General features: G+C 43.7%; 1 protein-coding gene across 1 annotated transcript; it reads right to left on the reverse strand.

Moving 5' to 3' along the window:
* Window positions 1-1,107: 1,107 nt before the first annotated feature.
* On the reverse strand, window positions 1,108-24,183 carry map3k9 (mitogen-activated protein kinase kinase kinase 9). The gene is made up of 12 exons (XM_049595496.1): window positions 23,547-24,183; window positions 21,049-21,462; window positions 15,486-15,666; window positions 12,980-13,128; window positions 12,462-12,637; window positions 11,016-11,256; window positions 9,516-9,638; window positions 9,230-9,371; window positions 8,980-9,092; window positions 6,750-7,523; window positions 5,461-5,988; window positions 1,108-2,770 (listed from the first exon to the last, which is right to left on the reverse strand). The coding sequence occupies exons 1-11, from the start codon at window positions 23,935-23,937 to the stop codon at window positions 5,534-5,536; spliced, it is 3,159 nt and encodes a 1,052-aa protein (XP_049451453.1). The 5' UTR covers window positions 23,938-24,183; the 3' UTR covers window positions 1,108-2,770; window positions 5,461-5,533.
* Between the last annotated feature and the right edge of the window lie 24 nt (window positions 24,184-24,207).

The following is a 24,207-nucleotide window of genomic DNA, read 5'->3' on the forward strand; positions in this document are numbered from 1 at the left end:
TTGCCTAAGAACACAGCCATGAATAAAGAATGGTATGAAAACATCCTCCGAGAGCAACTTCTCCCAACCATCCAAGAACAGTTTGGTGACGAACAATGCCTTTTCCAGCATGATGGAGCGCCTTGCCATAAGGCAAAAGTGATAACTACGTGGCTCGGGGAACAAAACATCGAAATTTTGGGTCCATGGCCAGGAAACTCCCCAGACCTTAATCCCATTGAGAACTTGTGGTCAATCCTCAAGAGGCGGGTGGACAAACAAAAACCCACAAATTCTGACAAACTCCAAGCATTGATTATGCAAGAGTGGGCTACCATCAGTCAGGATGTGGCCCAGAAGTTAACTGACAGCATGCCAGGGCGAATTGCAGAGGTCTTGAAAAAGAAGAGTCAACATTGCAAATATTGACTCTTTGCATAAACTTACTGTAATTGTCAATAAAAGCCTTTGACCCTTATGAAATGCTTGTAATTATACTTCAGTATATTATAGTAACATCTGACAAAAGATCTAAAAACACTGAAGCAGCAAACTTTGTAAAAACCAATACTAGTGTAATTCTCAAAACTTTTGGCCATGGCTGTAGATGCACGCTTCCTTATGCATGTTGATATGTTTGGAGGGTGTAGTTCGGTGGACAGAAAACAGTTCCTACATGAAACTGCTCACAACAAGGTCTGTGGATTATCTTGAGTAACCAGGTCATGATTTCTGGAAAGAGATATTGCTGTTGAGTTTTTCAAATGTATTTTTGGCTCTTTGAGCACCACAAGTCGACTGCCATCTAGTTAATTATGACAGAGAGAAGGCAGACATCTCCATGGGAAATATCTTCAGCACTCGGCAACTCACACCAAAACAATCTAGACTGATAAATAGCACTACAGATAAGAGGAGAAATATGTATTTTTGATTTTGGGGTGCACTGTCCCTTAAAAACCGGGGAACTGCTGAGAGGAAACAACAGACATATCAATATAATCAATTGTTAGCATAGAAATATAGATTATAGCCACTAAATTCAACAAGGAAACACAGGCCATTATAAAAGAAACGGTGACCAGTTGGATTGTTTACTATGATTTTACTCAAATCAGTGTGTTCCAGTGCAAATACAAGTCAGTCAGTAACAGAATTATTCCCAACCTGAACAATGTCCATCAGCAACAGTTAAGATCAGCTTATTCGTGGTAACATTTCAGACAGATAACGACACCTTGGCTTGCTACACCTCATTCAAGAGAGCTTTGTTTCAACTAGCACCTGTAGTTGAAATACTGTGTGTGTACATAGAGCATGATCACATTCTGCACAGTCCTCGGAGAAAAAGCATTCACGTTTACATGTACATCGGGTCACACGCGGGATAAAGACAGATCAAATCTCAGAGGACACAGTCCTCCAGGCTGAGAGGTCACTTAACATTTGAAAATGAAATGAGATAAACAGGCATTAAGACCAGAGTCAGGGTTTCTATTTTCAAATAACTAATAATTAATTAGCTTTTTTTTACCTGACAGTTGATGGGTAGGATTTATCACAACTGACAGCACCATTAACCTGGTGCTTTCGCCAATATTGTGAGTTTCCTCGTCTTGGAGGGTAGCAAAAAAAACGACATAATTATTTGAAAACAATATCAACCCCAGTTCATTCAAGACAAACACAGGCAAAATGTGTTAACAAAAAGTCATCAATGTGCACAGACCAGTTTGCATGCGTTTAGCCCAGTTGGATTTAGGGAATTTCTTTTTTATTACTGATTAATCTGATGAATATTTTCTCAATTAAATAACACCCATCCCAATTTCCTAAAGCCCAAGAATTTCTTGTTTTTCCAAGACAAGTCCAAAACCTCCAAAAATTCAGTTTACCTTCAGATCACACAAAGAAAAGCAGCATATTCTCGCAATTGAGATGCTGAAACCAGGATATGTTTAGTTTATTTAACTTAAAAAATGACTTCAACTATTAGAATTTTGATTAATCAACTAATCGTGTCAGCTTTTGTTCTCTAGTTGGGTTAAGACTACTTGCACCCTTGTTTAAGATGTTAAAAAACAACCTGAAAATTATTTAAAATGCGTGAAACATACATACAAATATGAAACAAGTGAAATGTGGCTGCATTTTGTTTGAAGCCACATTTAACGCTATGAACAATCACGGACATAAACGAGTGTCAAAAATCAAGGCAAATATAATTAATTATAAAAAATAAATTAATCAATAAATAAAGCAAAATAAATCAGGAATGAGCTTTCACATGCCACCAGGGCCTGCTTCACCTGTGAGCCACTCAACACTCGTGCATTTTGTTGCTTACATATTTTACATCCCTCATTCTATCTTGATCAACAATTTATGAGGCAATTTACAGAGTTAGAAATACAAAGTTCCCTTTTTAGTTTGGAGAAATGTTTCTCTGATGGGTTGGGATCCAAACAAGCTACACTGACAGGGTCACAAACAAAGAACAAACTCAATGTGGAATGAATGAGCTCTTCGATATATTTGGTCGTGATTTCCTGACAGTGTTTTCGGTCCCAATTCAAACCCAAGCAGCAGTGACATTCTTCTTAATAGTTCAGTTGACCGTACAAAGCTCGAGACGGTCTCAGGCATTATTGTACTGACACCGTTTCAAGACCGTTGCTAATGCAAAGACGTGCTCATATTATACAACAGCATCCCCCGTCCCTGGGAAATTACTGTGTACTAGTGATTGGTGATGACAGGTGCTCGATAGGAAACAGGAATCCTTCAGCCACTAGCACAGGAGAGTGAGTTATACAGATGAGTTCAAATAACACAACAAATTACAAATAAACAGAGACAGTGTTTTTGTCTTTTTTGACGATGGAAAAAAACCTGAAGCTTTACATTCATGATGCTTTCCAAAAAGTGCACTTCATTAAAATGCACAATCTTTAACGCAAGCTTGAAATTAAGAAACGTATGTAAAGCTTTGTGAAACTGTCATTCTGCTATCAAGCCATTAATCAGTTTATTTTCAAAGATAACATTTACATCTTAAAGGTTCTGTATGTAACTTTCAGAAAATCCTTGTTAGTAGTGACACCCCTCTCTCTGAGGGCGTTAAATGAACTGCAGTTAGTATCCTGTTACTCGCACTGCGGTGCTCGTACTCGGTAGCCACGAGTGAGCACCTGGGCATCGGCCAAAATAGTGACAAGACACAAGACTGACTGTGATTGGCCTCATAATGTTTAAACAAGGCTGGAAAATACATTTTAATCATATTTAGAAAAACATTACTATCTGCAACGTTCCCACATTTTACTTTAATTTGCGAAATCAGATGATAGCGAACGTCTGCCTCTGATTGGCTTACTCTGACATTCTTACCCTTACCCTAACCATTCCCACTCCTCTTGCCAAAACCTAACCAATTTAACCAACAAAGGCAACAAGTACTCACCAATCATAGGAAGAGCAAGGTGCGTCATTCCTTTGCTATCACAAATTTGCACCCCAGGAATGAGTCCTAAAACCTGGAAAATGGGTAAGCATTTTTGTCCTCTCGGTTCCCTCTTCGAGGGTTTTTAGAATCGTTTTTTGGTTAGATGCCAGTTGTTATTGGTTACAGACGCAGCACGTGTACGGCCCCTTATGTGTCTTAAAAAAGATGGTTGCTAACAAGTGGCTGAATGGGACTACAGAACATCATCATGTGTCATTTACAGCCCCATTGCAGTAGGGATGTCATGATGTTGTGTAATTTGTTTATTGCCTAATGTTGGCTTTTTACCTCTGGTGATTGCATTTACACTTCAAAAATCATAAAAGTGGTGTTCATTTGTGAAGATTATCTTGCTGAACAAAACGTGTAATTATCATACACGTTTGTATGCCACAGAGCTTATTTTCTGCAATAATCCAAAATCCGATGGAAAAATCCCATAGGCTTTTTTAATCAAGAGAACCAGGGTGTCGCCAACTTTCGCGTCGGCTTACAGAAAAAAGCCATCCCTGGGGCACTCTATTGGCTGCATCATATTAAGTAGTTTGCCATCTACAAATTACATTATCATCTGACATTTCAAGCAACTATGTAGAATGGGTAAATTATAAGCTAGCTGTCTAACATTAGCTCACGTTACAGTTGGCTTGCTGGCCATCGCTGCATCACTCTTGACTAGTAGAAAGTGCACCATTACACCTTTCATTGTTGACTAAATCAAGACAGATTTTCAGAATACAAAAGTTAATATCATGTATCATGTTAGCAGAAGTAAATTGGAAAGCTAGCCAACTGACACAAACACTCAGATACTATATTACTAGCAATAACGTTACCAAGCAATCTAAGATAGCCAGCTAGCTGTAGGCCTAACCAATTTATGCTGTATTGATCTGGCGTTGGTTGCTTCTTATCACTGGCTGATAAAGTAATTTGCAAACGGCAATATAGCCAATTTACCTGCCAGATCAGCCCTGGAGTCTGGATGTTCATGATGTTTATCTCCCAAGATAGTATTTTGCTATGTTACCTTGCTAGTAAGTTGTCCATGTTAGCAAGCTAACACTGGCTAACATTAGCCAGCTCAAACAACAATATCACAATGTATTTCACATGTAAGCGCTTCGTCTAACATTAAAATTTCTTTTTAGTACAGAGGGGGACTGACTGTGACAGACCTTAGCCACAGTAGCAATTTTAATTCAACAAGCATAAACCCCAACCCTGGGGTTAACAGTGAGCTGGGTGGACTTGAGGCAGTCTGGGATCAGATCCTTGGTACTCGGTCTTGCTCTGGCTGAATTGGGGTTGCTACAGGGGGCTAAGTGAAGGTCTTTCTCTGCCAGGCTGCCACCGTAAAATGTAACGGAAACATATGTGGACACCTTGTTTTGGTGGGTGCCAGTTGTTTGTTGATGTTAGCGGACTTCATTTCTCAATTAACGTTAGCTACTGTTGCACATTATTAGCCCTGTAGCAGAGCTAAATAAAAGGAAAGGCACTCGGGAGCACACTTAATGTCACATTCTTTGGATTTTCGGAAAAAATTGGCCCAAGACCTTTACATGAAAGTTAGTCCACAGGCTGTTACAGGCAACCGATAAAGTCGAGGTAAGTCTCATTTTATAAGTTACGTTCCAACCTGTTCATCCATTGGCAATAAAAAACTAATACTGGTAAAAAAAAAAAAAAAAGTTACATACAGAACCTTAAAATGACAAATGACAGGGTTTTTGTACAGAGACAACTCAAGAAAAAGGGTTATTCTGTTCCGTTTCGTGTTTGCAGTTTCAGATGACAAATTTGGGGATTGTTATCACAAATGGCAATACAACAAATGTCAGAAAGGTAAAATATTCACAGCAAATGTTTTCCTGTAATTTTGTAACAATATTATAGATGGGGAAAGGTGAGCCGTCCCCATTAAGTACTGATTAAAGCTAGAACAGATTCATTCTGTCAGTACTGACCCAGACCTGTAAGAATCCAAAGGCTAACAGCAGGGACAGTCCCCTCCTTGCATTGGGCCGGTGAAGGGCCGGGGCTGAGTTAGGACCAGAATCCAGGTCTGTAGCGGAAAGGTGAGTCTTTGGGAAAGCTGATTTCTGGTCTGCAGAGTGGGATGGTTCCATCCCGGCACTGTCCCTCATCCAGCTGATCCAACAGGTTTCCCTTCCTGCTGGGGGAGTAGGGCGTCGGGGCCTCCATGGGAGTGGGCAGCACTGTGGGGTCTCTACCAAACTCTACAGTTGGAGGAGTCTCTGTGCTGGAAGTGTGGGCAGGGGAATCACCATTACCAAGGTTTTGTCCATTTCCCCTGGGCCTTGCGTCCGCCCAGAACACATCACAGCGTGCCCTTGGTGAAGGCCGAGGCCGAGCCACAAAGTCAAGAGTTTTTGGGCGTTCAGGAGCACAGCGACGACGGGGAGTTGGAGGGAACACAAGATTTGGATCGGGAAGCCGGGGAACCTCAGGACGGTCTTCTTTTACACCTCTAAACCCACCTGTTGAGGTAAAAGGGAAAGAAAGAAGACAAATGTAGTTAGACAAATATTTTAGTTGGTTGGTCGGTCATTTATTTTTTCAATTTACTGATAAATCGTTTGGTCCATAAAACATCATAAAATACTGAATAATATCATATCATAGTATCCAAGAAAACAAGGTGACAAAACCCCTAAAATATTAAATTTACTAAAGAATAGCAGCCATTTCTCACATTAGAGAATGTGGAACCATCAAAAGATGGGCAATTGTGCTTGAAAAATATCTAAAACAATTAACGCTGGTGTAGGCAGTTCAATTTTGGTTTCATTCGGCAAAAAGAGGGTCTTACAAGAGAGTAAATAAACAAAATACAAGTGCTTGTTTCAGGGATGGAGAGAAAATGTTGCTAATAGTTTAGCCTTCTGCCAACCAGAGCCAAAGGCTCACAGCTGCAGCTTCAAGATTACATTTATGTAGCTAACGTTACCTTAACCTTCAAATCACCCTCTGCCTCACTCCCTGCTAGTGTGGTCAAAAAGATATTTTTTAGCATTAAAAGGTCAAATATGAAGAAACAACATGAAAAGTCCTGGACTTTAACATGTTATTCCTGACAGTGTCATATATGTCTGTATTTTTCACTGCTGTATAACATCAAATCCTCAAATGAACTAGAATAAAAAACATCTGTATCAGTATCAACCTTCAAAAATCCATTAAAACACAAAATCCTATGACTTTACATCTGGTTTGAATTAGATAAGGGACAAGACTTAACCTGTGTTCTCTAATGCAGTTTTTTCTGGCAATGTTTCCAGATTATTAGGGAGGCAGCTCTTCTTGATGGCCCCATCTGATGGTATTCGACGCAGGCTACGTGAGGAACTTGGAGCAGATGGTACATGTGTGGGTGTGAGAGACTGTCGGGGGTTGCGCTTGAAGCTTTCGAGGTGGGTGTTGACCAGCGGGTTGACCGGTGTTTGGATGGCCTGAGGCTGTGAGAGAGGAGGAAGAGGATGCTGTTTGAGCGGTGTGGCAGGGCGGCAGACCAACAACTCCTCGCTGTCAGAGCGCAGCAGCGAGCGGGTGGAGTTGCAGTCAGACACTGATGATAAGGACAGCAGTGTGTAAGAGGAGGGCAAGCCGCGCTCAGGCAGCGAGGGCGCTGAGGGCTTCAGTGGGCTTTCCCGCCGGAACAGTCTGCGAGTCGGGGGGCTGGTGCTCCGCCTCTGGCCCCCTGTCCTGTGGAAGAAACCCTCCCACCGTGGTTTGATGCTCTCCTCCGGTTGAGCCAGAGTGAGCAGGTTGCAGCCCAGTCCGACGGCTGCCAGCAGAGCTCCACAGCCCAGCAGGACCAGCTCAGACCGCCGTCCCCCACCGGGGCTCTTCTTGCATGGCGGCGTTCCTGGAACCTGGCCAGTGGCGCAGTACTCATCTCCATCACCGTCAGCAGCAGCAGCAGCAGCGTTACTCTCCTTATGGAAGGGGATGCAGAGGTAGGACTGACCAGGAGCTGCTCCTGTCTCAGTAGTGAAGCAGCAGTCTTCATTTTCTACAAAAAGGACAATCCACATCTCAGTTTGCTTAATATGTACACGGAAGCACATAAATAAAAAACAGTATTTGTAGATGTATTCAGACATAACACTTCATGTTACACAGCAAACAAGCCTTGAATATCAGTTTCTCAAACATGAAACACCGTCGGGCGACACTGGGCCTCATGCAGGAAGCGTTATACACACAATGTTTTTCTTATTTTGCTCTTATTCATTAATTTCTGCGATTCACAAATGTTTTCTTAACTTTGCTCTTTTCTTAAAATTTTATAAGTGGTCAAGAGCACTCTTGTGAAGATAAGAAAAAACATCTTGTTTCCCAGTCCACATAGTGTTTGACCAACCCAAGAAAAGTTTTATATTTGAGAAACATATTTTTACATAGTTTGAGGTACTTTTACTTTACTTTAGTATTCTAATGTCATGCTACTTTCTACTTCTAGTCCACTACACTTCAGAAGGAAATACTGTACATTTTACTCCACTACAATTATTTGCAGTTGCTGACAGCATAGCTACAGCCAACACCATCAAGGGCCACCATAAGCCAAAGACCATCATGTTCCACAGAGCCGGAGAGAAGCCCAGCATACAACCACGGGCAAAGTCAGGCCTCCTCACCTCCACCACTGACTGGAGACTGGAAGTGGACCTTGGCAAACAGCTGAAGCTGCCGAGGATTTGCTGGGCGGTCACTCTGCAAAGTGTACACGCTGCTGGGCCTCACCAGAGAGGCAAAGAAGAAGGCTATCAGATCCGCAACTGAAGCCGCAGAAAAAGCCACAAGGTGGCTATGGATAAAGAGGGTGTCCAGGCGACCCGGTGGGGTCGCCTGGGCGAGGGTGTCTGATGTTTGAAAGACCCGAAACACCCAGTGACCCCAGGTTACATCACTGATGATGTGTCTCAGCGCATCCGCAAGAGCTCACCTGGTGGAGCAGGTGCCCCATGTACAAAGGCTATGTCCTTGCTGCAGTGGCCACAGGTTCAATTCTGATCCCCTCCCCCTTTCACACTACCACTGTTCTATCAAATAAAGCCCAAAAAGAACAATAAATGGTGTTTGGTGCATCTGGAGTTGACTTCTCTTATTTTTTCACTTAACACAAAATTAAGAGAACACAGATAAATTTAAAAGAACGTTGCTGCACGAGGTCCATTGCCACTTAAATTCCACCCTTCTAAGTTTGTTTTGCTGTAGTGATGATGCTTTTTCAGGATCAGCGTGTTTATACTCACACAGCTACAAACATGCACATCTGTGAATTTCTCCGGTCAACCACTAAGAGCCATGTGGGACTGTATCTCACTCACTCACTCGCCTCCCCCTTCCATGTTTTCCCATCTTGTCTGCCACTTTGCTAACTTTAAGACTACAGCCGTGTTATCATGTGGAGTGTGCACACTGTGTGCCAGACATAATAAATATAATAAGCTGGTCCTGCTCACCCATCTCCACAAGGCTTGGCACTCCAGGCACTGCTGGACTGTGTCTCGGGGATCTGCGAAGGTTCGGGGCGCTGCAGGACCGCTGCCTGCTGCCTTCATGGGGAGGCTTTACACTGTCATGAGGGAGAGGATGAAGATGGATTTAGCTGTGAGTGGTATCTTTGTCATCTTCATGTGAACTGACCTATTTATTAACTGAAAACATCAAGGTCATCTGGAAAAAGTCTGTAAGGACTGTTTTTAGACTCACCTTGCGTCAGCGCTGTGCTCCCTGTATGGGCCACACCCTCGGGATCTGCCCTTTTTCCTGGACCCTTTCCTCTCACTCTCCTCTTCATCCTGCAGAAAACATGTGCTGCGACCCCAGGCTGTACATCCCTCCCGCGGGGTGACTGCAATGGAGAATGGATATCAAACATTAAGCCTGTAATCAATAATAATTGAACAGAGAAAACCAAGTGAATTTAGACATCCTTGGTAAAAATGATGAATTAAATCAAATCAGATATTAAATTTAAGATTCTAATGCTACTTACGTTGGATAGCTCTCAGGCGGGGCAGCATCGGCGGACTGCTCGGAGGACTGGAGCTGCTACTGAGCAAACTCCTCCGCCGATCATGTGAGGGAGACGCCTGCACTGTGATTTTGTGCTGAAAATCTACATGAGGATTTTTAAAAAATCACATATTAACATCTGAGGAACATTAGAAATCGGACACAATTATAAGAAAATCTAAACTGAACATCTAAAGCTGCTAAATGATCATCCTTTTTTTTGTAACGCTGCTGTTGCTTTTCCATGCCATGATCCACTGAGATCTCAGAGTTAATAATATTTCAGTCAGGAGCACTTTAGTTAAAGACAGTTTTACATTTGGCAGTATGGCTCTGTCATGAGCACATCTCTCTTCCCTTCCATGTGCATATGAGGAAAGCCTGAGGCAGAGAAAGCAAACCTCTCTGCCCTTCCGTGTGCCTACATGGAAAGCCTAAGACAGAGAGAACACACCTCTCTGCCCTTCCACACGCCTACATGGAAAACCTAAGGCAGAGAGCGCAAACCCCTCTGCCCTTCCACATGCCTACGTGTAAAGCCTTAAGGCAGAGAGAGCAGCAGCAAAGACCCCCCAGAGACAGAACAGAGCAGCATCAATGGCAAACAGAAAGAGGAGCAGAAGAGGAGCTGGGTTGCAAAGCAGCTTGCAGAGGAAGCAGCAACAGGAGTCAGGACAGAGCAGTTTAAATAGTGTGCCCTGAATAAGATTCGCCAAATGGTTGGAATCATGCGATCAATCAGTTGATCCATCAGTTGATTGGCTGCTTTGGATCAGCTGAGTTTCACATTGTGTCCTAATGCTATGCTCAATATTAACCTCCTCAATGGTTACATCCCACCCTTGGGCAGCCCTGTGGTGCGAACAACACTCCACCACTGACCAAACCAACCACAAAAGACACCTTTAAAACAATCAAATCCATGGGATTTATTGACATATAATATGCAAACAACACAATAAAAATCCCAGGCTGCGACCTGCAGTCCTCACGCCAGGGGCCCCTCTCCCCTGCTGTTAGCACAGGAGCTCTGAAGCAACTCCTTCCCAGACCAGGTGCACCTCGCCTAGCAATGCACCTCATTAGGCAAAACAGCACAGGAACACATACAGCTGTAACACAAGTGGTGCCAAGTTTATGTTGACATTATGCAAATCCAGAAGTTCTATACAGTCTGATTTCTCTGGTGTTTTCTCTGGTACAATCCTCCAGTAACACAAAATACACAAGGAACTGTGTGAATGGTTCCATCCATGACATAGCCGTTGTCTACAGGAACACATGGTTAAAAAGCAAGTACATCTGTGGCCTAACAAGAGTGTTGATACTTAAAGAGATTTAATTCAAACTAGAAGTGGGTATGATATATTTCTGAGAAGGCGTCATTTAAATTAAAACATGATTATCATGATGGTGACAATTCCAAAGTGTTGTGCATACTGTTGACCTACACAGCAGCACCACAGTTTGTTTGAGGTACCTGAAGGCAAGCTGATCCTGTTCCCATCCTTCAGTTTAAGGCGGTTGCGGCGGAACTTGCCCTGCCTGCTCTCCACGTGAGGTTTTTCCTGGTAGAGCTGGTGAATGATGATGTTGAGCTCCCGCTCCAGGATGTGGATCTCCCGCTCGGCTAGTTCCTGCTCACGCCTCCTCAACGCCTCCTCTTGGCATTTCTGCTGCAGTGCGGCTTGGGTCAACTCCTCCTCCCACGATCGCAGCTCCTGAGGGAAAAAAACAAACAAAAAGGTGGAGGAAAAAAAGATGAAACCTTTGAAACATTTCGACTACAAACTCCAAACCTCAAACTTCCAGTACATATAGTAGATGTCTGTTGGCACGCACGTAGTCGGGAGGATCAGTCTGGAGTCCGACATAGACACCTATCTTGCCGTCAGACAGCGATTTTCCGACAGCGGACTGAAGGCGTTAAATCAGTCACTTCAAAGCCAGACCCCATTAAGAAAAACAGTAATTTGACATCACTGAACACAAGAGCTGCTGGTCTACCTCTGCCTCCATGGGCGGAAGTTGTGGATGGTACCAGTGGAACCGTTCTGTACCATCCCCATGTTTGGTCCCCCCTCTGTTGGGGTACCTAGCACACAGATCTGGTACTAAAAGGTGGAGCTGTGAACACTGCAGTCTGATTGGTCAGTAGAGGACGGTCACTCTGCTCAGGGCTGAGTTGTGTCTGGTTGACAACAACCCCGCTCACATTTAAGAGTACTGTTTGCGGTGGAAACGCTAGGGTCTAGGTTCCATGTCTGAAGGGTTACTTTAGGTTCCAAAGGTACAAACGGGGCTTTCGTTTCTATTTGTGATCATTTTGAGTCTCTTCCTAGTGGGTACATGTTAATTTGACATTTGACATTTTACAGTGAAGGCCTGAGCCTGTGCCCGGAAGGTCCGTTCAGTAATCCATCCATGGCTGCCTCGATCAGTTTGTTTTGTGGTTTGACAGTGGCATTTTAAAGGGTTAGTTAGTTCAGATTAAACAAAGTCACACAATAACACAAACAAAATAACCGATCGAGGCAGCGGTAGACCAGCTGCTCCTGTGTTCAGTGAGGTGAAAATAGCTGTTTTTGTCAAAGGAAGTTTGGTGGGGGGGAAGATGGGGAATTGAAGCTGGCTTCAATGTCAGGATAGGCTTTCTGACAGAAAGGTAAAGCGGTGAAAATACTCTCAATATAGCATACACTTAAACTGTCTTGGACTTTACGGTGGCTAGAATACGTTTTGATGCTGCCCCGTCCACAGCAGCACATTGCTCAGCTTCTGTGTCGGCACTCCAGCCTGTTTCTCCAAACTAGGGGCGTGCCAACACTACACATCTACTGCAGGTAACACACTGACTGGAAAAATACCTCATACAACCCCACTCCAAAAGATCCAAACTATCCCTTTAAGAATCTCTCATGTTTACCTTCTCCTTGGTCCTCAGTTGATCAAACATTTCCTGGATCTCCAGTTTCCAGTCATCCTGCAGAGAGTGGAAGGACTCTGCTGGCATCTCAAAAAAGCCCGACTCCTCGATGGCCGTCAGCTGGTCCAGAATACTTGTGAACTGCGGCCGGGCGTGAGGGTCTGGGCTCCAGCATTCTGTGGCACAACATGAAAAACTGTCTCAAAAACTTGGGCCAATTTTGCCTCAGTTAAAATTCATTTCGGCCCTTCAAATGGTTCCAGAAAGTGATAATATATTCTGTTTATTCGATGCTGCTCACTTTTATTTCAGAGGCTTTTCTTGCTTACTTACTTTTCTACATGAATTTAATAAAAACGTTCAATGACATCTTTCTGGCACATAAACTGACACTTATTTTGCCTGTGGCTCTCCATGACAAAAGGTTTGGACACAGCTCTGCAATAACTACATGATATTTCCATCCAATTTGGAGGATGACGCTTTAATAACATTTAAATCAGAAAAGTTCCCCTTACCTTCCATAAGACGTGCAAAAGGCTCAGGACAGGTCAAAGGAATGGGCAAAGCCAGCTTGTTCATTGCCACTCCATAAGCTACAGCGAGGCCATCAATTCCCCGAAATGGAACTTCTCCTGTCAGCAGCTCCCACAACAGCACGCCATAACTTCATTGTTAAAAGAAGGGAAAGAAAAACAGAGAGAACAGACGCTGCATGAATCTAAAAATAAGCATAAATACAATTTGGATATACACCCTCCAAAAACGTGCTTCCCCTATGTTTCATCCTGCATATCCTCCTTAGATAAGGGGCTTGGCGTAAAGTGTAAAAACACATATTGCACAATACAAAACAATCTGGTTCTGAAGATAAATGTGTGTATGAATATATGAATGTCAAGCAGGATGTTTGCTGAAAAATAGTGCGTGTCTACAGCGAAGCACGCTGTCTGAATAAATGTCAAAAAGGGGGATTAGAGTGGCATTATTTTGCACTCGTGTACAAACTAAGGTGAGATAGAAAAGGTCAACATAAGAACAACTCGACAGAGTAGTGCAGCCGCTGACAGATCCACGTGACTAATGGCAAAACCACACACTGATGCACTGTGAGGCAATGACAAGTAATACATGAAATAATCCAGGAATAAGTGTGTTCAGATAAGAGTTATGGATTCTATCTATCCTAACAATGTTACTGATACTATTCTTTCTCACACCTTCAACTCAAACCATTGTGTTGCCCCGCTCAAAATATATCATTTAATAATTACATTAATATCGTAAACATGTGAGCGACGAGTCAACTAATGGCCCTAAATGACGACTGTTGGTCGACTAGGAAAATTCTTAGTCGGGGAGGGCAGCCCTAGTTATAATGCATCTCTTTGCTCTCTCACTGATTACACACTGTTTTAGAGGGAGACCCCACATTCAGTCAGGAATATCTGAGCTGGACACTTAATGCTACTGTGTGTGTGAGGACGACACAAGAAAAGAAACATGAGAATAATGACACACGGCAGTAAAGCAAGGCATCATTGCTATTATTGAAAATGAATCAGATCAGATACATACTTAGATATTCCCATATGCTACGTCATCTTTGCTATTTAAAACAGGGTGATCCAAATTCTTTAGACTGAACTACATGCGCCAACAATAACTGGGTTTCCATCCAAATGTATCACAAATTTTAAGCTAATTTTGTGAAAATACGCAAAAGAAAATGCAAATATATGCACATTTCCATTCATTATTGTTTTGGGAGTACTGGGAGTCGAGGTCGAGCAGTAAGTGGAGCTTCTCGTGACAAATAAAAATAAAAATGCAAAAGAACACCCGTAGAAGAAGGGGGCGCCGTGAGATGACGTCATTGAGAGCATCTCATGTCCACAGTTGATGTAAACAACTACCGGCACATCCATGACTACGACGAGATGGAGAGATTCCTTGGGAACTTCTTGGCTATTGCGAGAGCTCTCATCACACTCATATCAGCATTGTCAGAGTACATAAGTGTCCTGAAAAAGAAATGAGAAAGACTACGCTCACTGACCAGAGCGGACCAGACCAGACAGTGGAGTGGAAGTGAAGTAGAAGTAGGATCCGGTAGCCTACGTCATCGTTTATTCGCTAAATCTGTTTCCATTGCCAAAAGTTTTCCTAATATCGATACGCCAACTTTTCCACCCCCTCCAAGCGTAAAAACTTTTTTGCGATATTTCTGGCGTTTCCATTCAAGTTTTTTTTCGCAATTGTTGAAAATGTGAAAAATGGGTGGATGGAAACCCAACTATTATCACTGCACACAAGGAAGCGTGCATCTACTCATTGACGAGAGGATTGTGCTCATGAAAGTGCGAGATGTAAACATCAATCACTCCTTTTTGCTCGGTGAGATGGCAGGTGTAGTTCTGTAGAAAGAAAATAGTTCCTACATGAAACTGCTCACAACAAGGTCTGTGGATTATCTTGAGTAACCAGATCATGATTTCTGGAAAGAGACACTGCTGTTGAGTTTTGTAATTTTTGGCACTTTGAGCACCACAAGCTGAGTGCCATATCATTCCATTATATTTGAGAGAAGGCAGACATCTCTACGGCCGATAACTCCAACACTTGGCAACTCGCATCAAAACAATCTAGACTGATAAACAGCACGACAAGTGAAAGGAAAATGTGTACATTTGATTTTGGGATGAACTGTCCCTTTAAGTTACTATTAAATGTTTGAAACAAGAGACACATCATATCATTTCATGCTGCCCGTGTACACAAAGCTCATGTTGAATGTATATGCATCTGTACTCTTTAGCCTCATCTAGTTTGTACCCGTCTCATAAAACATAACATGCTGTTCCTTTTCCCACTTGCCAGTCTGTGCTTTGTTACTATAGCAACTGCTGCCAGAGCTGAACTTTTTTCTTGTGCATGATGAACACACTGATTCTGTCTCTGGCTCTGTTTTCAGACCACCTGGTGCAGTTTGTTTGCTGCATAAACCCCCTTTCCTCTGCCCACCTCCAAACGTCGCTACCCTTGGAGAACGTAGATGAACGGATGACTTCGGGGGCCATCCAGGCGTAGGTGCCGGCGGCGCTCATCTTGGTGGTGCGGTGCCACTCTCGGGCCAGCCCAAAGTCTGTGATCTTCAGAGTCTTGTTGCTGAGGTCTTCCATCTCGACTCTCTCGAGGATCAGGACTGGAGTGGAGCGGGAGGTGATGATTTTGTTTGGATGATGGGGAGGAGGGTTGGAGGATGTAGGGGAGTACGTGCAGATTGGCAGGTAGGTTGGCGGTGAGGTAAAAAGATATCAGGTAGTCATCACAAGGATTGTAATGTCGGGAGGGGCAGCAGCAAGAGGAGGATCAGACCCACGATAAAACAAAATGCATGAACGCAAAACAGGGTGGATGAACAAAACAGGGTGCAGTTGGTGGGAGGCCATGATGAAAGGATTGGAAGGATAAAAGCAGAGTAGAGAAAGAGAGAGAACAAACAGAGAAACGAAGACACAGTGAGCCACTACAACAGAGGTAAGCAGAGATGAAAAACAGCGACCTTGATCAATGCTAATGATCTCACTGCATATATTTACAACACAACATCTCAAACAAACACCAATACTACAGTTAAACTACAGACACAGCCCGTTACGACACACACGCTTGCTCTGATAGGCTCTAAAAAACAACCCATTCCCCACATGCGCCGAGCAGCGCTCCTCCTAACCACATGCTTTCTCTCTCCCCCATTCAGCTCCACAATGCCAGGCCATCTGCTGTGGCTGTGCCCAGTGGAGAGGGTGTGTCTGCAGGCTGCGGTGCACATCAAGCGCCCCCTTCATCTGCTGCTCATGTGGCTCTAATGCTACACAGGCACTTTCCAAAGACACTGAAACCCAAACATGTGGCTAAAGTAAATCATGCTCCTGTAGAACATGAAACAAACACAGCTGATTCCCCCTGAGGCCGATCATGCTCCAAATGTATGCACTCACTGTAATGCACCGTGCTTTAGATAAGAGCATCCACTAAATGGCATGTTATGTGAAAGGGAGGCAGCGGAGACGGCTGAAAGGTTACTGAAATGTTTGAAGGTACAAAGAAAACAAAAGCGTTGTCTGTTTACTAAGTAGGTGGTGTACAATTAAATACATAATAAGCTGCGCTATCACACAACTTTTGTTTTTAAAGCACGAGTAACAGCTGCAGGATTTATAGTTTCTCACATTCCCATCAGCAAAAGGAGGCACGTTATGTCAGAGTTGCTTTTAGCACAGACTGTACAAAAGAAGCGGACGTAGCCACTGTGACGTCACTCACTGGTTTGTGGACGACCACTTTGAAGCCTCTAGTTCGGCATTCTGGCCAACGGCGTCATAGTTTTTGGAACCAGAAGTGACCATATTGGGATGAGAGGGTGGAACTGTGTCACAAGGTAGCCACACTCTAAAGCATACCCTGCTTTATCATCTATTTTACACTAAACAGGACCATAATTTATAAAATGAACATCATGCTGTATTGGAGAAGACTTGAAACTAGTGACTGAGACTATAAACTCATAGGAAAATGTTTATTGAGGTGATTAATCAAGTGAGAAGTAGGGCCTTCTATACTAGTGGTTCTCAAATGGTGTGCCGTGGGATTTTGAGATAACCACACATTATTCTGGCAATATTCAACTGGGCCTATACAAAAAGTTATGAATGAAATCTTAGTAGTCTGTATCAGTATGTTGTGTGCACCCATTTCCTAACAAAGAGGCAAACTCTACCTGAAAAAAAAATGTAATTTAAATTTATCTAATTAAAAAAACCTCAAAGGGGAACCTATTCGCACCATTCGCACATAGGAATTATAAGTGTGTGACACATCATAAGCCCTGATTGACAGCCAGTGTGAGGGATGATAACATTTAAAAGGAGAAAGCCGTGAGTGGGACAATGGATCGCTTTATTGTACCAGTGACGACGACGACCTACCACCAAAAGAAAACAGAAAAAAGAGACAGTCAGTTGACAGTATCATGAAAGGGGTGCCTTGAGATTTACCGATATGCCGATGACGTACCGATATTATCGTGCATCCCTAACTACAGTTAAAATTTTGACCTGATGATAATGATGATGCTAAATGAAGAATGAGGGGATCAGCAAAGTTATTACAAATAATCCTGTGGGGGACTGTGTCCACCAGATTTCTAAGGCTGTATCCAGATTTTGTCAATTGAATCGGATTTGGCTGTTCAATACAAATATTTGACTGTTTGTTTCTTTTTTTCCATCCAGACTATCAAGAGACACCTTACTGAACTGCCAGATATTTGAACAAAGTTCGGCAGGATGTTCAGGGTGACAGCAACATTCACGTAGTGTTGTAAATTAGCCAAGTTAGCCCCCTGAGCTAATGCCTGCTAACCACGCTAATGATGGATCAGGAATGTGAAACAAGACTGTATCGTATTAAGTTGTTGTGAGGTGTAAATTCAATACTCCAAAGCAGAATATGGAAGACAAGATTATCTCAAATCTGACCTATCAAAGCTTCTACTTCCTCCAGGTGTGCAGCTGCCTGTACCCATCACACACATCATCACTGAGCGGACAGGATGACATGATGTAGTGTAATAGTTTTACACAAGGAGCGCTCACTCTCCACTGAGCACACACTGACTGACAACCCACCCCAATTCATCGCAATTCATCCAATATACTGTGAGATATTTCAATCAAAGACACAATCATTAACCTCACAATGGTGCAAGAGGGAAAATCAGAGGATCTCCAAAGTCATCAGGATTCATCCTCTGACATTTAATGTCAAACCATCCAACAGCTGGGATATTTCAGTCTGGACCAAAGCGGTGGAACGACTAATTGACACACTTGTCATCCCCACACCCACACGGCTAACAAGTCTAAAAATTAAATGCCCTCTTTATGAGCCTTTGAGAAAAAAGTTCCACGGTAGCTTAACTTTGTGTCTTTTTTTACGGACTGAGCTTCACAACACTGCTGCTGACCACTTCATTACCACAGTGATGCGTCACAGGGTGAGGTCACAGTGTGCCACATCCGGAGCGACTTCTATAACCCCTGATTAGACCCAGAGCTTCCTCAACTAAGGACCCACGTCACATGAAAATGGAGTCATGTGGTGTTTTCTTAAACTGATGCAAATATAGGTGTGAAATACGCCCTAATTTAATTCTATATAATGCACCAAAACTCCCACTTTGCTCCAGAAAAAAACAACAAATACAAAAGAATGACACACTGGTTTTTATCAAATAAACCTGAGACGCTCTTTTACATATTTGGACCTAAATTTGGGCTCACAGGCAACAAAGGACAGAAAGCTCAGGATCAAAAGTAAAAGTTAAATAGACTGGCATGCTGCACTGTCCTGCACTGTGAGGACATGCATGGGTTTTCCCCTCAGAGACCAGGATGGCAACTAGTTAGACTGACTTAACACGTTAAAGCAGCCTATTGGAAGTGAAGCGGCTGAGCTGATCATCAGAGGACGGGCCAATGGCAGGCAGGAAGCTGTTTGTATGTATCATCGGAGCCTCCAATAGAGAGCAGGCTGGGGCAGAGCACTGGGCAAATCCTCAGTAATAGGCTTGGGATTTAGGGGATCCAGTTGGGTAAAATGCAAGATTACAACTGCTCCACAAACATACATGCAGACTCCTTTTGCTTTCTGCTGTCTTTTCTGAATGGTGATTATTATCACTATGAATCACAGCGTGTTGCAGAGAGCACGGGCTGAGCAAGGTGTTGATTAATTATATGTGAAAGGTGCAATAAGTTCCACAGCCAAAATAAAATAAATTTGCGGGAGTCTGACAAGGTAGTTGATCAATATTGTGACCCTGGCTTTAAAAAAGAAAAGTTTTCTGGCCTGTATTTGGGTTGAAAACAACGTTCCCTTTTGTATTTACTAAAACACTTTTCCTCTTAAGACAGAAATGGCTGCTGTGAGTATCCATAATTATATTACAGTCCATTACAGGATACTGTAAGTTTTGCCACAAGCCTGATGATACTGCAATTTCTTTATTCCTTATCCAGCTAATAAATGTTTCACCTTAAAAAGTTGCAAAAGCCACACTAAAGATACTGAGGACTAGGGCTGTAAACAATTATTATTAATATTAATCAATTTGTAGTTTACCCTATAATTGACAGAAATATTGAATGGTACAGAAGTTGCTAGAACCCAGAGTGGTGTTTTAAAATTGCTTGCTTATGTCTGACTAAAAACCCAGAGTAAATCTACACTAATGTAAAGCAGAAAAATGAAACCATTTTAAACTTATTTGTCGATCTACACAAACTCAATCACCAACTATTGTGATATTATTGTTTTTTAGTTTAAAGGGTAACTTTGGTATTTTTCAACCTGGACCCTATTGTCCCATGTTTTTGTGTCTAAGTGACTGATGGGAACAACAATTTTTGAAACTGGTCCGGTATTGATTGAAAGGGCTGCTGCCAGCAGCTGTGAAACAGGCTGCAATGTAAACACCTGGGGCAATTGAGCATCATAATTTTACATCCATTAAAGTGCTTCTGCCACTGACAGGCTCAGATTACACTTCTAAGTGTCTGACAACATTATGTAAAAGTTCCCTACACAGATAAACCTCTTTATTAAAGAGCAAGATCCTTTTTGTTTAACAAGAAACAGGCTCCATTTGAAAAAATAGCAATTTTATAATTGTAAAACAAACCTCATTCAAAGTCCACAGATACAAAATAAAACTCACAAAACCTGTCTTGGTTCATCTTTCCACTGTTACAATTAGTTACTCTGGTTTGGCTGAAATAAACACCTTAATCCACCCTCTTAGATGTGAAAATATGATGACTCTATACATGCTAAAATTACCATTTATTTAAATGGAGTCTGGAGGGTTTGGTGATGGAGATTTTAAGGCTACATCTTGTTAAACAAATGGACCAAACTCTGTTAAAAAAAGGGCTCTCTCTGTAGGAATCCTTTCTATAATGTTGTCAGACATTTAGAATAACAATCAGAGCCTGTCAGTGCAAATGGATGTAAATTGATAGTGCACAAATGCCCCAATTGGTTGCATTGCAGCCTGTTTAGCGGCTGTCGACTGCAGCAGTCTCGCTCAATACTTGACCAGTTTCAAAAATTGTCGTTCCCATTAGTCACTCAGACAAAAAACATGGGAAAAGGAGTCCAGGTTGAAACATACTGAAGTTACCCTTTAAGCCATTTCGCTATTATAAAATGTTAAATATTCTCTAGTAGGAGCTTCTCAAATGTGAGAATTGTTTTTTCTGTTGTTTGTATAATGATAAATTCAATATCTTTGAGTTTTGGACTGTTGGTCAGACAAAACAAGCAATGTGAAGCTTTTTTTTAAGATGAAATCCAAGAAACAATCACCAAATCAAAATCATTTCATCCTACATGCTATTCTTATTAAAATCAATATCAAAATTAGAGCTGATTAATGTCCTCTTATCAAAAATCAGTCATCATTTTGGGAGAACTCCACAAAACGACTACCACCATGTGACGTGACAGAAGAGACTCTTACTGTTGCTGGACTTGAGGTCTCTGTGAATTATGGGGACGATGGCCTGGCTGTGGAGGTAGAGTATTCCCCGGGCGATCTGCACGGCCCAGTCCACCAGCGTGCACGGAGGGATGCGTTTCCCAGCGAGGGCCCTGTTGAGGGGCCCACCCCGGGCGTACTCCATGACCAGACACAGGTTGGGCTCCTGCAGACACACCCCCAGCAGACCCATGATGTTGGGATGGTTGAGCATGGCGAACAGTTTGGCCTCCTGACGCACGCTCTCCAAGGTCTGCTCTGGATCCTCGTCAGGGTCCCGTCGCGCTGCCTTCACTGCCACCTCTGAGCCCCGCCACACTGCGCGGTAGACCTTTCCAAAACCGCCCACCCCGATGATTTCCTCCAGGGTCAGCTCTGAGAAATCAATCTCCAGGACTGAGGAGAGACGCATGAGAAGACAAAGATGAGATTCAAACAGGCAAACAAAGAAGAACCTGCATTCCCCCCAAAAACAATTACAATCTTCTATTGATTTCCACAGAGCTGTTATGTATTTGCACAGAGCCGTCCAAGGACGTTAAAGGTCAGAGTCAGCCTGTCTGGAGCTGGTGAGGAGCGACTGTCTTCCTCTTGAGGAAGGCAGACACTTGCTAACCAGGACCTCAAAATCAGGTCACTGAGTTGGAGGATGCTTTCACTAAGCCACCCTGCTGCCCCACATACAGACTGTGGTGGAGCTACCCCTCCTGCTATTACACAAGGGTGAGCATCTGTCCTCAAATCTGGCTTCGAGAAGGAAGGACGGAAGAAAGACACAAACGACGGGTAGAAAAGATAATCCTGTCCTCTTAAAATGTAAGGTGTGATGCTGTGAAGAGGAGCCTTTGTGTCTGTCGCTGTAAACTCTCATGTTGTGGATTCTAACAGTCTACCAAGCAGACTGACCTTGATGAATATTTCAGGTGGGATGGTGTGTGAAAGTAGGCCAGCTGCTGCTGAGTATGAAGAGATGGAAGCCAACAAAGACAGCTGAGGCGGTGTGGTCCACCCAAACAACACACGCTTTATCAGCCTGTTTGTGCCGATACACACAATAAACAGAGGATTTGTAATTATCTGTGGGGCTCTTTTTAAAAGGCAGAGCATCCTTGCACACATGGATGGATTACTGAACAGGCCTACGAGGCACAGGCCCAGGGCCCAACGTGTCTTCACCTGTTAGGTGTTACTCAAATTAACATGTACCGCTGGTTCGCTTTAATAACTCATGTGTGGGCAACTTGGTTCGTTTGGGCAGGTGTGAACACAGCAATCACACTCAGGTGCGCACCAAAACAACCAGACCGAGACCTTCTTGAAGAGGTGGTCTCAGTCCGGTTACAAACGAACTCTGGTGCGGTTCGTTTGTGGTGAGAACGTGTTCTGACCTGGATGTGAACCAACTGCAGTCACATGACACATTGTTTGGGTTAAACATGAGCATGTTACAGTCCTGGAGGATTATTAATGTGCACCTCCTCCTGTACTGCCTTAATATGCACATTCAGCACATCCAATGCATCAAAACATTGTTTTCTAGTTGGAGCCGCGCCTCGTTTTCAAACTGTATGGTTTGACTAAAATGAACAATGACAGCAATATAGTCCACGATGAGCAGCGCTAAAATCAACCTGCGTAGTTGTCCCTCCATTGTGACATTAGAAAGTGTCACATTTATCTTGCAAGTGTACTCTTCTTCAACGTTTGCTTTACTTCCTGGATTTTTCCCACGTGGAAATTCTGACCAATCAAGAGCGGCTTTCTCACGCAAGGCATTTTGTAAATGCTGTTCGAGGCAATTATACAGCTTTGGAACAAAATGAGTCCCTGATTCAGACCAAAGGAGACGACTCTAGGTCTGAAAGCACCCTCTTGCTCTGAGGTGAAGGGGCCTTTTGCAGATCTGTGCTCAGGGCCCACTGTCTCATTATCCGCCCATGCTTGTGTCTCACTTTGGATCCCACAGTGCAGTGCACTATGGGTGGTTTTCTGCTTACTCCATCTATCTGAGGCCTTGGCTGCACATTTAGCTGCAGAAGCTTTTTCTCTACAAGCACAACTGGGCACAGTTTCAGTCTCTCTTGCAGCACACGACCAGTCACAGTGGAATTTACGCATATCATACCAATGCATCACAAAGCTTCACATGATACCTAATGACGTTGCAGATGCATGTGCAGTTACATATTCACTCTGCAGAGGATGCTTTGTAATTTGAGGCGGGGTGCACCCACCACTGGCCGCAGCTGGCTGTCTGTTTGACAGGCAGTGTGATGAATAATGGTCCTGAAGCTGTGAGGATGCCTGGGCCAGCCTGTTTCTAGGCCAACAACAGGAGTGCACTGCGCCTACCATGACACAGCACTCTCAGCGTGCTGGCCCTCTGACAAAAGACAAGCCAAAGACACAACAGCTCCGTGCTCTGCTTTACTGATGGCACACTGATCTCCTGCAGGACTGAGGCACAATGGGATACTCACGGTGCAGAGGAGGCACCGGGAACTGCTGCTCTGAGGTGTCCCGGATTTCCTCCGGAATGCCAGCCCCGCTGCTCACATAATTGGATGGGAAAATGCCAACCCGGTCTGCGATCATGCCGGTCCACCAGCCCTCATCCCCCGACACCAGGGAGTCTTTGGACAGGACCTCCACCACGTCCCCCCTCCGCAGGCTGAGCTCGTCCTCCGCAGTCGCTTCATAGTCGAACACGGCGGTCCAGAAGCCCGGTGCTGCGGGTGCCGCATCCGGCGCGGCGCTGATGCCATTCTCCGGCGTGGGCCAGCGAAAAACATCTGCCTCTGCTTCTTCCGACGAGGAAACGCACGCCTTAGGACTCAAACTATTGTCCAAAGCGGGTTTGAAGACATCCATGGACGCGATCCATAGGGGCGACCTGGATCACTGCAGGCGCATCCACCTGACGCGGCTGGCTGGCGGCTCGGTGCGCCCTGCGTCTGCACACACACACACACCACACCACACGCACAGCTAAGTAGCGGCTAATCCCGCACACAAACACTGCAGGAAAAAGGCAGTGTTCTGCAGCATCGTCTGTCTCTCAGTCGCGGCTGGCTGCTATCAAACACACAGCTCCAGCTTGGTGATTTCCAATGCACAATCCTGCACCCAATCATCGCTGTA

This window comes from Epinephelus fuscoguttatus, linkage group LG14 (assembly GCF_011397635.1).
Source record: "Epinephelus fuscoguttatus linkage group LG14, E.fuscoguttatus.final_Chr_v1".
Taxonomy (NCBI): Eukaryota; Metazoa; Chordata; class Actinopteri; order Perciformes; family Serranidae; genus Epinephelus; species Epinephelus fuscoguttatus.

Excerpts from the sequence above, each read along its gene's own strand:
- map3k9 (XM_049595496.1), bottom strand. The coding sequence starts at position 23,937 with ATGGATGTCTTCAAACCCGCTTTGGACAATAGTTTGAGTCCTAAGGCG. Across the intron at positions 9,093-9,229 it reads GAGCACAGCGCTGACGCAAG|TGTAAAGCCTCCCCATGAAG; the intron begins GTGAGTCTAAAA and ends CCCTCATGACAG. Across the intron at positions 5,989-6,749 it reads AACTGCATTAGAGAACACAG|GTGGGTTTAGAGGTGTAAAA; the intron begins GTTAAGTCTTGT and ends TTACCTCAACAG.